General features: G+C 43.9%; 1 protein-coding gene across 1 annotated transcript in view; it reads right to left on the bottom strand.

The window, feature by feature from the left end:
• The window catches only part of rnf150a (ring finger protein 150a), a 34,720-nt gene extending 18,510 nt beyond the window's left edge, over positions 1-16,210 (bottom strand). Inside the window, exons 1-4 of the mRNA XM_017463596.3 lie at positions 15,549-16,210; positions 4,131-4,381; positions 1,527-1,598; positions 1,035-1,117 (exon numbers count right to left, since the gene is read on the bottom strand). Coding sequence (XP_017319085.1) covers positions 1,035-1,117; positions 1,527-1,598; positions 4,131-4,381; positions 15,549-16,005 — 863 coding nt within the window. The 5' untranslated portion in view covers positions 16,006-16,210. The remainder of the gene's footprint in view (positions 1-1,034; positions 1,118-1,526; positions 1,599-4,130; positions 4,382-15,548) is intronic.
• Positions 16,211-17,283: the final 1,073 nt, after the last annotated feature.

Raw genomic sequence — 17,283 nt, forward strand, 5'->3', positions numbered from 1 at the left:
TCACTACAGCCGTAGACTCTGAACAGACGAAGACATCGGTTTTGACTTGTGAATAAACACGCACGTATTTGCTGCATTGTTTTTAAGCATGCCGATTTTTTAGTTTGAATACGGTTTGTCAAAACTCTATTTAATCATCAATACGGAAACAAAATTCCTCCAGAAAGACTAACCCCTAACCCCTAACCCACACAGTGCTCTACAACACAAAACAACCCATTAAACACACATATCCGGCCTGAAACACACTCCACCCCATTGGAATTTTGGCTGGACTCTGCCTACCACCCAAGTCCGACTCCACCCCCATGGACTTGTTGTTCTCTAGCAAGTTCTACATTGGAAGATTCTCTCTGAACTACTGTCTCTATTTAGAGTAACAGTTAGAGCCATTTGAAGTTTTGTGGGTTATAGTATGAATACGCTCGCCTTAAGGTTATCTGTAAGCTAGTGCGCTCCAAAACAAGTACACATTACTATACAGTACGTGTTCAGAATTTACAGTTGCTCGCTACCAACAATACGGACCAGCGATTTTGATGACATCATTCTACACTTCGGATTATCATCAGATTTTTTTTCTGTCCGAGAAAATGCTCTCCAGAACCTGAAGAGTTGTCGTTTTCCTGGCTGAGAGGCAAGCGAAACGCGATTGGCTTTTTAAAAAGGGGGAGGAGCCACTCGATATGTCCTGCGCTGACTTCCTGTTCCGATGGAAATGACGTCAATACGTCGAACAGCGCTACGCGTTTCAAGGCGCGCCGTTGGGACGATAAATTAACGAGACAAGTGATTGACGGGGACGTTGCGACACCTACTTGCTGTGATTGGTTAAATGGTCGTGGTTCACACCGTTTGCTTTTTTCCCCATGGAGCACCACACTGGAGACTGGAGTTTCTCTAACGAGCATTCAAAACATTCACTTTCGGTCCTACCGATATCCTTAATTAACATATAAATGGGTGGTAAATCCTGGTGGAGCTAAATCACTGATGTATTTGATTGCTTGGCTGATGGATACAGAATTGCTTACCGACATGGCAGTATCCTTACGACGTCGTTGGCCTTGTAGCCCTCGATGCACACAGCGCAGTTGTCAAACTCTGACTCTGTTTCCTAGAAACAAGAGCCACGAGCGCAATTATGTGAACGTGTGTGGATCTGTTTGTTTTGGCTAATGGAGATTTCCCAGAAGCTGAGAAGGCAGGGACGGTGCAACAATAAAAGGCATGAAGCATGGCTAATGAGAAGAAATGGCACACAAGGCAATAGCTGCAGCTTTTATATGCTTTTTTTGACATGGAGCACAGGCTGGGATAATGACTGTACTACAGCGCTACTACTGTTTAACAAAATAAAAAAAGCAGGGATGGGCGCTACGGTTAAAGCAGATTAGCGAGATTATGCCTAAAACATGCCCGAGAACGTTGCAAAATATTTTAAATGCAGATTCCATTCTTTACCACTAAAGTGTAAAAAACAGTTGGAGACGTGATTTAGATAAGTGATAAAGCACAGGTCACACCTTGTCGCCTTTCTTGATGGTGCGCACTTGGAGCTTGCTTATGGCTTTCTTTGCAGCATCTCCCAGTCGCCTCTGCAAAACACAAGAGCACAAGAGCATGTACCGCAGTGATTAAAAAAAAAAAGCAAGCCATATTTCATAGGGAGGAGCCTAAATGAAAGGAAACAACCCCTAGGACCGGGAAAACACTGCATGAGACAACTGAACATACCGGGCAAGACCTCGGGGGGGGGACAGCCTTTTAACAGCTTCTGAACAAAATCAGTACTGGATCGGGATCCATTACTCAACAACGCTCAGAGCTTCAATATCAAAAATGAAATATTATGTCACAGTAAATTGCCAATGGTTATAACTTTTATTTATTAAAGAACAACATTTTTATTTGTTTATAGTTACATGCAATAATGGTGTGGAGCGTCCATGAAACAAGCTAGCTCCCTGTGATCACTTACATTATAACGGATATAAACAGTTCCCTCACCAGGCTCTGTTTTTTCCTCAATCTCGTAAAATTAAACCAAACATAAACCAAAAAAATGCAGAGCACACCATCCTGAAGACTTTCCAGTGTCAGAAACAAACACCTCCTTCAAGAAAACTTCGCTATCTCAACAGTCAGTGTGTTTACATGGACAACATTAATCCGATATTAACCCGATTAAGACGATACTCTGATTAAGAAACTAGCATGTAAACAGCGATTGTTGATGACCTTAATCCGATTGAAGTCATACTCGAAGTAAACACAAATGGAATTAAGACGTGTGGAGTCTTCCTATTTTAGTCGCATTATCGACGTGCGTTACAGACATGTACACACCTTAATCACACTATTAACGTCGTGTGAGAGTCTTCACCACATTTTGTGACAGGACACGTACACACATGGCAGCGCTCGACCGTTTGACGGCAAACAAGAGAGCACGGCTGCGTCCCAAACCGCGTACTTACCTACTATATAGTAGGCAAAATACATGCATTTCAGCTAGGTAAGTATGCGGATTCGGACGCAGCCCACGGCTTCAAGCGGTCGTCTATTAGCACGTACAGCATGACAAATAATTAACCGCACTTGAAGCTTTCGTAAAATTAAAAATGGAACACCCAAAACTGTACACGGTTCCATAACGAAGACGGACTGTATGTCGATACGTGAAATTCCGGAGGGAACGTCGGACGGCGTGGCGCGGTGACGTGTGCTGTTAATCGATCTATGTTCTATAACATGTAAAACAGGAACATGAAAGGAATATTCTAAACGCGATTCATGTAAACACCTTAATCACAATATTATACGTCTTATTCAGAATAAGGTCAATAATTAGATGTAAACGTAGTCCATGTAAACGTAGTCAGTGACATGTTTTTAGTCCGTTTTAATCCACCATGAAAGTCACTGAGCAAGTCGTTACTATGGAAACCGTAACGTATTAGAACGAGGGCATTAATATAAACAGAACTACTCTCAAAGCTGCCGTTATAGAAAATTTTTCCACGCTTTCTGACCAATCGGATTCAAGACGTCAACAATGCTGTGCTATTATATCAGCCATAAAGACGAGTCAAGCAACGAGTTCGCTTAAGCAATAAACAAATGACATTTTTATGTAATATTTTCCAACCAAATGTACACGCCCAAATAATCAGACTTCTTATTTAAATCACTGCATGGAACAAATATAATGTTGTTTTTCTCCCAATGAGGTGTTACTCACAAAAACAATTTAGAAAATGAAATAAAATGAATAACCAATAACTCCTGCAATAGAACTGGAACTATAGCTTTTATAACGTTTGCCTCGCACCTCCGGGGTTGGGGGTTCGAGTCCCGCCTCTGCCCCGGGTGTGTGGAGTTTGCATGGTCTCCCTGTGCTTCGGGGATTTCCTCTGGGTACTCCGGTTTCCTCCCCCAGTCTGTGTGCGCGACTGTGCCCTGCGTGGGTTGGCACACCGCCTTGTGCCACAAGTCCCTTGGGATAGGCTCTAGGCTCTCCGTGACCCCATGTAGAATAAGCGGTACAGAAATTGAACGGATGGATGGATGGATGGATGGATGTATGGATGATCTGTAGTTATGCGCATGTGGTTTAAGTGCAAATACTGTTGTGTATGTACTCCGCAAGTAGTCTCATGTTGCACCATGGTCCTGAAGAATCCAATGTATACAAGCTATATAGAGGAATGACAATAAAAACCCCCTTGACTTGATTTGAAGCATCGTCTTGACGAGCCCTTTCAAACAATTCAGAAATGATCAATTTGAATGGAAAAAGCGACACCGTTCATCACCTTACACATATTCCTCTTATGTACCTTCTAGAGTGAGTAATCCGAAACCACCTGTTAACCCCTAGAACAGTGGTCATCAATCGTGTTCCTGGAGATCTACCTTCCTGAAGACTTACCTCCAACCATAATCGTACCCACCTGACCGTCTACTCATTGCCGTAAGAAGTTCTTGATCGAATAAAACAGTTGTGTTCGATTTTGGGTGGAGATGAAACCTTCAGGAAGGTAGATCTCCAGGAAGAGCATGGGTGACCACTGACCTACAACATAAGGTCCAAGAACATTTCAGGTCCTTCAAATGCACGTGTGTACCTGGTTGCGGTCGCGTGCGTTGGCGTAGCGGAACCGTTGGATATAGTAGAAAACGAGCCACGCCAGAGAGATGATCATGAGCACGATGAAGGAGATGGAGACGAACACAACGGAGGTTCGGCTCACGTACTTCTGCAGGTTGCGCGTGCCGATGGTGATGTGCATGATCACGCTTACGTTCTTCTCCAGCAAGGCAACGATCTCTCGCCCTTTTGGTTCTGGGATCATGATGGCCACTACGTCTCCTGTTCCTGAAAGCCAGAAAGAGGACACGAGGAACATAAATAAGAACATACACGCGCTGTGCTTTTTTTGGTGTCAGTGTTCAAATCTTCATTCACATAATGAAGCCCAGTTCATATTTTTTATTGTCTAACAATATGACTTCTAGCCCAGCTCTGCTCCATTCTCCAGTATCTAACAGAAAAGAACATGAGCTGGAGCGCATCCTGGTGTGCAGCAGGGCTGGAGAACATCTGTGCTGATCTGGCGGAGGTAAAAATAACCCGGCCTGGTGTGTTCACCGGTGAATAATTAGCATTATGCACTGCGAACACAATGGTGCTGAGATGCGCTGAGCAAGCACAGATTCTTGCTGCTCATGCCGATCTATCCCCATAGCAACGGCATCCATTGTCAATTAATTAACACCCCATCAGGACTCTCAAAACATGGGATTACGAAATATCGTACCATGTGTGAGGCCTAGAACGATGAAGGCATACCATCTAGCTTATTGTGGCGTCCTGTATCATGCACTAATTAGAAATGGATAAAAGGATGTTTTCATAAAAAAAATAAAAATAAATATGGAGACTATTAACAGTTAATAAACTATGTTCTTAGGAGCCCTCAAATTGTCCCAATTTCTTAAAATCCCTGATGTAACCGGCAAGAGTAGCCTCTGATTTGCATAAAGGCCTCATTTAATTATCCTAGTACCATTTACTGCCAGTTACATGCAAACACTCTGGCAAAGATAAATAAATCTGCCAAACGTACTGACATGCTACACAGCATCTGTGAAAATCTTGATCGCTTATGTCTTCTCGCGATCACCAGCATTTTGAAGAAGGAGTGTTCTCTGGTCAGACGAGTCGAATATTGAACTGTCTAGCCATAAAGTTCGGCAATATGTATGGAGGAGAAAAGGGTGAGGATTTTATCAGTCAAAGAACACCATCCCAAACTTGAAGCATGGGGGTGGCTGCATCATGCCATGGAGATGTTTTCCTGGAAAAGGGGAACTGGTACACTTCAGAAAACAGAAGTGCGCTGCCTTCCTCGTAAGGGGCATCATGAGGGAGGAGGATTTTCAAGAAATACTGACGCAGTGAGTAATTTAAAGAATGTCACATGCTGAAAATAAATACGGTACACTAAAACGTTCGTCCTGCATTATGGACAATCATGATTTCAATTTTCAGTCATTAGCCATGATGCAGCTCTAGACATGGGTCACGGGAGCCCGAAAAATCTCTAGTATCCAACCTTTAAAAGAGCGGCGACCAAAAATCCCAGCAGCGAGTGGTTAAAAACAGCAACATCAAACTACCCAGGGCCAAAAACCTCCACCTTTTGCCACAAACCAGCTAAAAATAACCGCAATCTATTTAAAGTCACGGCACTGTGGACAGCCTGGGCGGGAGAGGGTGGCTCGTCGCGTCTCTACCTCAACGCACCAATTATATCCTCTGTTCAGCATCCTCAGCAGCGTACAGACAACTGGAGCAATTCCAGCTCAAGTAAGACACCCCAAAGAGAGTCATGTAAGCACTTTTTACAGCCTCCTGACCACAACGCCGTCCAGCTGCCTAGTGAACGATCAATAACGCGCGGATGAGAAACACGGCCACGTTTGAAACCTTACAGTTACGGTCAAAAAGTATCCGGTTGATTTAGCGTGCAAGCCGTGTTTGCTGTGGAACTCGACTTGTTCGTTTATTCAGACACAACTCGTTAATAATAACGCAGAGGAAAGAATCTCGTGTCAGGTGTTTATGAAATCTAAAAATACCTCCAGGCAGCGAGAGACCAAACAGAGCCGCGTGATCCGCCTGGCGTTATCGTGCTGGGCCTTTAATGCCTTTATGTAATGTTTCCACTCGGATGAAGAGACGCCGTGTGTAACGGCGTATATGACGGACGGCGGTAATGAGAGACCGGTCAAGCAGAAACAATAGCACAAAAGGTGATTAACTGGAGTTTTACTGAACGCAGAAATACAATCTGCTACACTAGTAAATCTGAGAAGGAGCAAAAGCGCTTCAGGATGATGACATTTCAGCTAACGATTCATTGTCATGCACATAACTGCAATTAAAAAAAAAAAAAATTATTATTTTTTCTTTTCTACTGACTTTCTTTCACTTTTATAAAACAACTAATAACTGCATAACGGAAAAAAAAAAGAAAAGAAAACACTTTAGGCCGTGCTGCTGTGCTGGGAAATAATCACCAGCAAGATGAAGCAGAGTTACTGCTACCATCCTAAAGTTGATTCTTTTCCAATAATGGCGCACCTGTTTTAAAGTGTTTTAAACTGACCAATCAGAATTGAGAATTCAGCAGCGCTGTTGTATAAAGTGTATTAACGCGCATACTGTTCAAATCATCAACAATTTCTGAACTGAAATTCCATTTGCTTTTAGACTACAAACTGCAAACGGACGACATGGCACAGGGAACGATTTAAACCTATTAAACATATTACTGAAATACACAAACGATGCATAGAAAACCCTAAATAAATAAAAGGTTGTGTTCTGTACCGACTTTGCTCCATGAAAACAACCGCATTGCAAACTGTTCTAATGATGGAAAATAACACGATACGATCAATATGACCATAACGATATAAGTAACTAACGTGTGAATATTGGGCTGCACAAAACAACTGCATTTGCAATCATAATCTTGATTCTTTCCTCGTGTATAAAACACGGTGGAACTAATCCACAGACGAAGCACGTGACCTCGTGCACACACCTGAAGAGCGGAGAGTCTACAGAAGAAAAAAGGGGAGAAGCAACGTCAGAACGCTGCGAGTGCGATTCAAAAAAACCCAATAAAGATGTCCTGAATACATGCTAAATATAAAAATGTACTGAATATTAAATTCATAATTAGTAACCAAACAGAATAAACAAGGCGAGTGAGTCATGGCTGCATGCGCTGTCTTGCTCGAAACTCGCGAGTGACGCATGACACGTAGCGTGTTTGGACCGATTTTCACCCACGGGCAATTATCCTGCAAGCTATTGCAGCATAAATAAGCAGTCATTGAAAATGAAGATGAGCCCTCAAACCTACACGGACATCTGCTAGCTAGCAAATGAAGCTAGCACTCCATTTGATTAATACTTGGGTTGGACGGCTTGAGACGTTTTCAGTATTGACTTGGACTTGTCTCGGAATTATTAGCATTTATGCTCGGATTTGTTGCAGCCGTAGCTCACGATTTCGAACCTCAGACTACGAAAAACCAAAGAAAACGCACCATCAATCTAAGAAAACAGGACAGTCTCCTCAACCCCGAGTTCAGTAAGGGACGTCAAATCAACATGGCTGCTCACAGCATCGACAGTAAACAAAACAGCACTTATTACCTATACAGGAGTTATACTGTATATACCCTGGTGCTTGAAAGTTTGTGAATGCTTTAGAATTTGACATTTCTGCATAAATATGACCTAAAACCTCATCAGATTTTCACACGAGTCCCGACAGTAGATCAAGAGAACCCGATAAAACAAAATTATCATACTTAGTCATTTATTTATTGAGGAAAATGATCAAATATTACATATCTGTGAGTGGCACAAGTATGTAAACCTTTGCTTTCAGTATCTGGTGTGACCCCCTCTTGTGCAGCAATCGGCTTGGGAGGAATTTTAGCTCGTTCCTCAGTACAGAACAGCTTCACCTCTGGGATGTTGGTGGGTTTCATCTCATGAACTCCTCGCTTCAGGTTCTTCCACAACATCTCTATTGCACTGAGGTCAGGACTTTGACTTGGCCATTCCCAATCATTAACTTTATCTCCATTTACTTTAGCAAACTGCAGCAATGTTCTTTTTAGAGAGCAGTGGTTTTCTCCATGCAACCCTGCCATGCACACCATTGTTGTTCAGTGTTCTCTTGATGATGGACTCATGAACATTAACATTAGCCAATATATGAGAGGACTTTCGTTGTTAGAAGTAACCCCGGGCTCCTTCGTGAAATTAACTGCTAATCCTAGAGGTTCACATACTTTTGCCACTCACAGATATGTACTATTGGATAATTTTCCTCAAGAAATAAATGACCAAGTATAATATTTTTGTCTCATTTGTTTAACAGGATCCTCTTTATCTACTTTTAGGACTTGTGTGAAAATCTGATGCTTTAGTCATACTTATGCAGAAATTCTAAAGAGCGCATAAACTTTTACAAACCCTAGGCATTAATATAGCGGTGGTCCCACCTTTGCGCCACTCTTCTGGGAAGGCTTTCCACTAGATTTTGGAGAGTAGCTGTGGGGATTTGTGATCATTCAGCTACAAGAGCGTTTGCGAGATCAGACACTGTTGTTGAGATGTTGAGGAGGTCTGGGGTGTAGTTTGTGTTCCAGTTCATCCCAAATGTGATCGATGGTGTTGAAGGTCAGGGCTCTGTGCAAGACACTCGAGTTCTTCTACTCCAACCTTGGCGAACCATGTCTTCATGGAGCTCGCGTTGTGCACGGGGCATCGTCATACTGGAACCGGTTTGGAGCTGTTAGTTCCAGTGAAGGGAAATTATAATGCTTCAGCAGACACAAACTTTCCATACAATTGCGTGGCTCCAAGTTTGTAGAGACAGTTTGGGGAAGAACCACACATGGGTATGATGGTCAGGTGTCCAGAAACTTCTAGTCGTATAGTGTATTTGTATCTTGGTCTCAATTGAGAGGTTGTAAACATAAATAAATAAATAAATAAATAAAAATCACATAAAGAATTAGGCAGACTTTATTACTGACTGCATTTATAATACCGATTACATTTATTTACCTTATTTTTAAATCATTCCTATTGGACGTGGGTGTAATTCTGCAATCATTGTGACAGACATCGAAGTTAAGGGTAAGACTGTGAAACTGACAGTTACTCAGACATTTCCGATAGAAGTCGGTCTTCCTGTAAGAGTCAAATGATTGATGACGTCTGGGATGGTTTGAGGCCACCGGTTATCCAACAATTCCTACATGAATGCCAGCCGCATGCTAATGTGTAATAACGTGTACCTTCCACTACATGAGTTGGATTTTCCAGACTCTCTGTGGCCATCTGCTAAACACCCAGGGAGCCTCCCATCCATTACAGTCCTCATCATTAATCCTCAAGTGTCCTTGTGTTTATGCAGTCCTTAGTTGTGTAAAGCTGCTTTAAGTCGGGCCGATTTCAACATTTCTGTCTCATTCATTAAAGGCCCAGTGGCTAAGCTTTACTCAAAGTCAGTAAAAGAGCACGGCCGTGTGCACTGGGATTCGGGGACGATGACTGAGTCGTACCCAAGACAGACTCTTTAAGCTTTAAGCAAAACCGCATTAAACACCTAAAGTAACAAGTCAGGCGTTGTTCTTTTTAAATAATAAGAAAAGAAGAAGGAAGATTCACTGCCACGTTAGCGAGAAAAAAAACAAACAACCCATTTGAAAACCTTCTGCTCAAAAGGCTTTCCTGTGTTGAGAAACAAAGCCACAACTTTATCTCTGACGGTTACAAAGTGCTGACACTGGAGACTCCTTCCAAAACAGTGACATAAATATCTCCGTACAGAAAACTTCATCATAACAATATCACAAACAACTATGCATTTTTATTAGTTTGAATGATCTGTTACTATAGAAACAAGAACATATTTGAATGCAACTTATGAGTTACCTTGCAGCCAGAACTAACCGTGGCTACAGAGAGCTGATCTTCTGACCAATCAGAATCAAGAATTCAACAGACAGCAGCTCAGTATAAATACAGGTCTATCTAATGTGATAAAATCACATTTCAACGTCCAATCAGCTACTTTGTAACATCAGCAGCAAAGAAGCTGCTAAATGCATTGATACGTAAGCGATAATATAGTATAAATAATATGCCCATATCATACAATCGGATGGAAATTTGATTGATTGAAAATGACCCAATTTCCTAAACGATTACAAAAGAAGCTTTGAGCAGATTATAGAAGAGAACGTTTAAGGTTGGAAAGTTTGAGAAATTAAGTTTCGCTCAAATATTTAATTTAAGTTTACATACATTTATTTTATAAAAGTAGTATTTATAAAAAAAAAAAAAAAAAAAAAAAAAAAAAAAAAAAAAAAAAAAAAGCATAACAAAATTCCATCTGTCCCTCACTGTCCGTCTGTCGCAGTCCGTCGGTCATCGTCTGTCATCGTCTGTCGCAGTCCGTCTGTCGCAGTCCGTCTGTCGCAGTCCGTCTGTCGCAGTCCGTCTGTCGCAGTCCGTCGCCGTCTGTCACCGTCTGTCGCAGTCCGTCCGTCGCAATCCGTCCATCACCGTCCGCCCATCACCGTCTGTCGCCGTCCTTATGTTGCAGTCAGTCCATCGCAGTAAATTTAAGAATCGGATTATTTTACAGTAGTATTCATAGAGAGTCAGTGTAATACTCCATGAGGACACGTACATTAGTTACTGCGTGTGTATGTGTGTGTTTAAATCAAGTTAATTAGGCTGGTTAATATGTTGTGGGTTCGTACAGGAAAGTGCCCGAGGCTGAGAGGAAGCTGCACAGTAAGCCGGCCGTCCCCCAGGCCGAGGAGTGAGGACGTGTTGAACTGGGATTTATTTTCCTTGATATTTACAATGACTTAGTGTTCTTTCTCAGAAGAAGCCGTCACCGCCATTGATTAGGGATTATCAGAGGGCTCATAAATACAAGCTGTGCTGATGGAGCTCATTACTGTGAACATTAGCGGTGCGAGGGTTCGCAAACAAACCGCCTTTGTGTACTTTGCTACAGGTGGCCTCTGTAAGGGCAAAGACAGGAACGTTTTTCCAGCAGGAACAGGAAACTAATCAGTTTCCATTATCTTCTCACCAGATTTCTTTTCTCTCTTGCCTCCTTTTAGGCCAGCTGCACCACACACAGCAGCACAGCACTCGTCCTCAGGGATCATCTTATGAACTAAAAGAGTGTGTGTGTGCTCTCTTTCCAATTCTATTTAACATGCCGAGTTTGTCAGAACAGTCTCTCTCCTCACCTAGTCATAACATGGCAGACCCCCTCGCCCCGTTAGGAGCGGACACACACAGGGCCTTCAGTGTTGAGTGTCACGCTCAAAACTCAACGCCTAACACTCACAATGGCCTCAACATACAGCAGCCACAGAGGGTCTTACTTTAACGCTGAAGGAGAGACGAGAGGAGAGGCAAAATGTTAAGAAGAGATGACTAGAGATGAGATGAGATGACAACTAGAGGAGAGAGGAGAAGAGAAGAGTAGAGAAAATGAGTGAAAAGTAGATAAGAGAGAAGATGAGGTGTGAAGAAGAAACAACTAAAACACTAGGCAAGAGGAAAAGAGAAAAGGAAATAGAGACGAGGAGGAGAGAAGAGACAAGATGAGAAGGGGAGAGAAGAGAAGAGACGAGGATAAGAGAAGAGATGAGAAGAGACAGGAAAAGAAGAGATGAGAGAAAAGGAGAAAAAAAAGAAAAAGAGATGAGATTAAACTAGAGGAAAAGAGATGAGCAGAAAAGAGAAAAGAAAAGTAGAGACAAGGAGGAGAGAAGAGACGAGACGAGAAGAGAACAGACGAAAAAAGAGAATCATTTCTCAAAGAAGAGATGATGAAAGAGAAGTGACAACTAAAGAAGAGAAGACTAGAGAAGAGAAGAGACTAGAAGACAACCAGAGGAGAGAAGAGTAGAGAAAAGGAGAAAAAAAAGAAAAAGAGATGAGAAAAGAAGAGAGAAGACGAGGTGTGAAAACGAAACGACTGAACACTTAAGAAGAGATGAGATGAGAAGAGAGGATGAGAGCAGAGATGAGAAAAGAAGAGGCGAGAAGAGAAAAAAAAAAGAAGGGACGGGAAGAATAGAGAAGACATGAGATGAGAAGGAGAGATAAAAAGAGAAAATGCAAGACAAGATGATAAGATTTTAAAAGAAAAATTTTGCACAAAGAAGATTCCGAAACACGGCGCACGACTCTGAAATAAATGACGTTTTGATTAAATAAATAAATAAATAAATAAATAAATAAAATGCTGTCAAAGAAATTTCAATTTCCTTCTAATCGCAACTATTTCGGTCTCGCGAGTTCTGCTCCTCGGGTTGATCCCTTGCTCCAGTCAACAATAGTACAGGGCATCAGCGCACGGTACCACCGATTGCCTCAGGAACTCCCCCAAGGGCAACAAGTATTAAAGGGGCTTTCCTCATTGGGCTACTGATCTGGAGTGAAACTCGGTCTCTGTGCGAGAGCCACAGCACAGGTTCCGCTTCCAAGAGCTCAGAAAACTTTCTGATTGGACTCAAAGTCGTGTCAGAGTCATAATGTCAGGAGTGTGACTCACGCTTGCTGTGGAAATGCCAGTGAATTTCTCACCATTCAGTAGAGATTAGATATGTGGCGAAAAAAATGATAAAATCATACACATGCAGAAAAATTGGCTTCCCACGAAGAGACATTCAGCATGACCCAGATGACTAAAATCTTTCACACACAATAGAGTTGATTATATTCATCATCTGTGATTTTTTTAAACTACTAAAATACACACACACACACACACACTGTCTTGAGTGTTACGTAAGGTGTACGTAAGGAATGCCGCAACTTTAGTGTTCTCCACTTGTGTTTCTTTTCATTAGTGTGTGTTTGATATGTGGTTAATGTCTGACCATTTCATCAGGTACGACTACCAAACAGGTCACTTTGACGATGTACAGTCATTGACCATGACGTTTATCAGCCTTCTTCTGCTCCGTCCATATCATCTGAGTGGTGTACATTTTTGTGTGGTGAGTGTGTGTGTGCTGCTAACGCAAGTGTATCTGATGCTGGAGCGTTGTTAGGATTATTAAACTTTAATTTACTGCCTTTTAAACATCTACCATGTAGGTGCACAGACTAATGCGCATCTTTTCTGTGGAGTGTGTTATTCAATGGTTTTGGTTCAATGGTTCACGACTCGTGATACAGGGATAGTGACATGCTGCATGTGACAGACGGACTTGACAGGTGGACAGTGACAGGCGGACTGCAACATAAGGACGATGAAGGAGGGTGACATACTGACATAAGGACGATGACGGAGGGTGACACTGACATAAGGACAGTGACGGAGGGTGACACTGACATGAGGACAGTGACGGAGGGTGACATACTGACATAAGGACGTGACGGAGGGTGACATACTGACTGCGACATAAGGACGGTGACGGAGGGTGACATACTGACTGCGACATAAGGACGGTGACGGAGGGTGACATACTGACTGAGACATAAGGACGTGACGGAGGGTGACATACTGACTGCGACATAAGGACGTGACGGAGGGTGACATACTGACTGCGACATAAGGACGATGACGGAAGGTGACATACTGACTGCGACATAAGGTGACATACAGACTGTGACATAAGGACGATGACGGAGGGTGACATACTGACATAAGGATGGTGACAGAGGGTGACATACTGACATAAGGATGGTGACAGAGGGTGACATACTGACTGCGACATAAGGACGATGACGGAGGGTGACATACTGACCTAAGGACGGTGACGGAGGGTGACATACTGACATAAGGACGTGACGGAGGGTGACATACTGACTGCGACATAAGAACAGTGACGGAGAGTGACATACTGACTGCGACATAAGGACGATGACGGAGGGTGACATACTGACTGCGACATAAGGACGATGACGGAGGGTGACATACTGACTGCGACAAAAGGACGATGACGGAGGGTGACATACTGACTGCGACATAAGGACGGTGACGGAGGGTGACATACTGACTGCGACATGAGGACGTGACGGAGGGTGACATACTGACTGCGACATGAGGACGTGACGGAGGGTGACATACTGACTGCGACATGAGGACGTGACGGAGGGTGACATACTGACTGCGACATGAGGACGTGACGGAGGGTGACATACTGACTGCGACATGAGGACGTGACGGAGGGTGACATACTGACTGCGACATGAGGACGTGACGGAGGGTGACATACTGACTGCGACATAAGGACGGTGACGGAGGGTGACATACTGACTGCGACATAAGGACGGTGACGGAGGGTGACACACTGACTGCGACATAAGGAGGGTGACGGAGGGTGACATACTGACTGCGACATGAGGACGTGACGGAGGGTGACATACTGACTGCGACATAAGGACGGTGACGGAGGGTGACATACTGACTGCGACATAAGGACGTGACGGAGGGTGACATACTGACTGCGACATGAGGACGTGACGGAGGGTGACATACTGACTGCGACATAAGGACGTGACGGAGGGTGACATACTGACTGCGACATAAGGACATGACGGAGGGTGACATACTGACTGCGACATAAGGACGATGACAGAGAGTAACATAGTAACATACTGACATAAGGACGTGTCGGAGGGTGACATACTGACATAAGGACGGTGACAGGTGACATACTGACATAAGGATGGTGACAGAGGGTATCATATTGACATAAGGACGGTGACATTCTGACATAAGGACGGTGACAGAGGGTGACATACTGACATAAGGACGTGACAGAGGGTGACATACTGACCTAAGGACGGTGACAGAGGGTGACATACTGATCTAAGGACGGTGACGGAGGGTGACATACTGATCTAAGGACGGTGACGGAGGGTGACATACTGACTGCGACATAAGGACGTGACAGAGGGTAACATACTGACTGCGACATAAGGACAGTGACAGATAGGACTGTGACATACAGACTGTGACAGATGGGACTGTGACATACTGACTGAAATATGCCAGACAGACTGACAAAGATGCTTATGGACTGTGATGAACAGACCGACACGGGCACTGTGATAGAGGGACTGTGATGAACAGACCGACACAGGCACTGTGATAGAGGGACTGTGATGAACAGACCGACACAGGCACTGTGATAGAGGGACTGTGATGAACAGACCGACACAGGCACTGTGATAGAGGGACTGTGATGAACAGACCGACACAGGCACTGTGATAGAGGGACTGTGATGAACAGACCGACACAGGCACTGTGATAGCTGGACTTCCAGTCATTAAATGAATTGATAAACTGATTAATAACTTAAAGGATCATCACATGAAGGACTGAAACAATTTACTGATCATAATTCCAGTCGACAGGCCTGTGTGCATAATGATCAGACAGAGCTGCGGTCCTACCTGCATGGGGCATGGTGATGGTTTCATTGGGGCTGCTCGACCCCAGGTTATACACCACCACGGCGGACGCGTTGAGGCTGGCTGCGTGGCGGATTTTCTCCCTGTACGTGCAGTTGCCTTTGGCTATGAGCGCTATCCAGGGCCCGTGTGCAGGCTGAGGTGCGGGGAACCTGGTGCTGGAGTCGCAGGCCTGTCGGTCGTGGCCGGACAGCGGGATGAACACCGGGCCCCGGGCCTCTCTTTTGGGCGAGTGCTCGCCGTAGCGGCCGCTCTCTGTCTTCTCCGTCTTCAGCTCAGCGGTGGCCGGGTCCTGGTAGCTGATGTTCACGAACGCGGTGTACCACTCCTCCTTCTCGGCCACGGTGAAGTCCAGACACAGCAAGTGCACGAAACAGAAGGAGAGCAGCCAGGTGGAGAGAGCCAGACTCCGGCACGCTTTACTCACAGACATGGGCATGTTTACTGCTGCTGTGCCGCTGTGTCTCTCCAGACCGAGCTCACCGAGCTAGCCTTCCAGCGCGGAAATTAGCCAAGCCACTTAAATTAATACTTTGTCCTTTTTTATTTGTTGTTGTTGTGAAATATCTGTTAGTAAACACGCCAGGGTTCCAACACTTCACGACAGCAAGCCCCGACTAGCTCGGACTGCACTATTGTTGTCACTGAACTACAGCTGACTGTTGCCAGGTGTTGCGGTTACCACTCAAGCTCAGTCGGCTAAACCAACACGTCAACGGCGCTGCCATGTTGGTAAGGGCGACTTTCCATGTTGAGCTGATTACTGGTACGTTCACGACAACTTCCCACGTTAGCTTGATAATAATAACTAAATAAAAAACTGGAATTTGAACTCGAGTTCTTTGGTTGGTGTTGAATTTTTTTTGTTTTCAAAATTGGGTGTGATGATTCACTAGAAAATAAGCAGTTGGATCCAAAAATCTCACGGAAAGCGAACGAACATTTCAGTGACCTGGTATTTCGCAATTTCACATATAAACAGAAACTCACATGACTGCTTAAAAAACTTAAATCATGCTATTATTTCTTGTTTTTCCACTATGAGCGCCGACATGTTGAAACTACATCATGGAATTGCAACTCACCGAAGTCCAAGCTCTCGACAACAATAACAAACAAACAAAACAAAGCAGGCGTAGAAATACCAGGTGTGTGAATCCTGGCTGGACATTTCCTCTCCACACAGGTATTATTTTAGTTTTTACTGACCCACAATATTTTATAACAAATTAATTTGTCTAGAAGGCTGATTTAAACCCTGACCAGGCAGTTACTAAGGATGAATGATGCTGTAAATGCATGTTATTAAACATGGGCTTCCTTTGTCCAGTGAGCTTCATAGACTATCTGACCGCTCGCACACACCTGCAGGAAAGTTTTTTTTAAAAAAAAAACTCTTGGTTTGCAGAGCTTTTTGGTTGTGTCCAAAAGATTCTCAGACCCGATGCACACCTCTTGATTCCATATGAACCATTGTGTGTGTGTGTGTGTGTGTGTGTGTGTGTGTGTGTGTGTGTGTGTGTGAGTGAGTGAGCCTTAGCTGTGCACCTTACCAATATGGCGGCCGCGTTGACGTTTTGGAGTAGGTAAACATGGCGGCTGGCGCAGCGGTGCTGTCATACAGAGGGGTTTTTATAAAACCATGGCAACCTGCTCTGAAACGAAGCGCATGCACGTGTCTGGATCACAGCTAGTGGCTGTATTTAAATACCCCAGA

The sequence above is a fragment of the Ictalurus punctatus genome, chromosome 3 (assembly GCF_001660625.3).
Source record: "Ictalurus punctatus breed USDA103 chromosome 3, Coco_2.0, whole genome shotgun sequence".
Classification (NCBI taxonomy): Eukaryota; Metazoa; Chordata; class Actinopteri; order Siluriformes; family Ictaluridae; genus Ictalurus; species Ictalurus punctatus.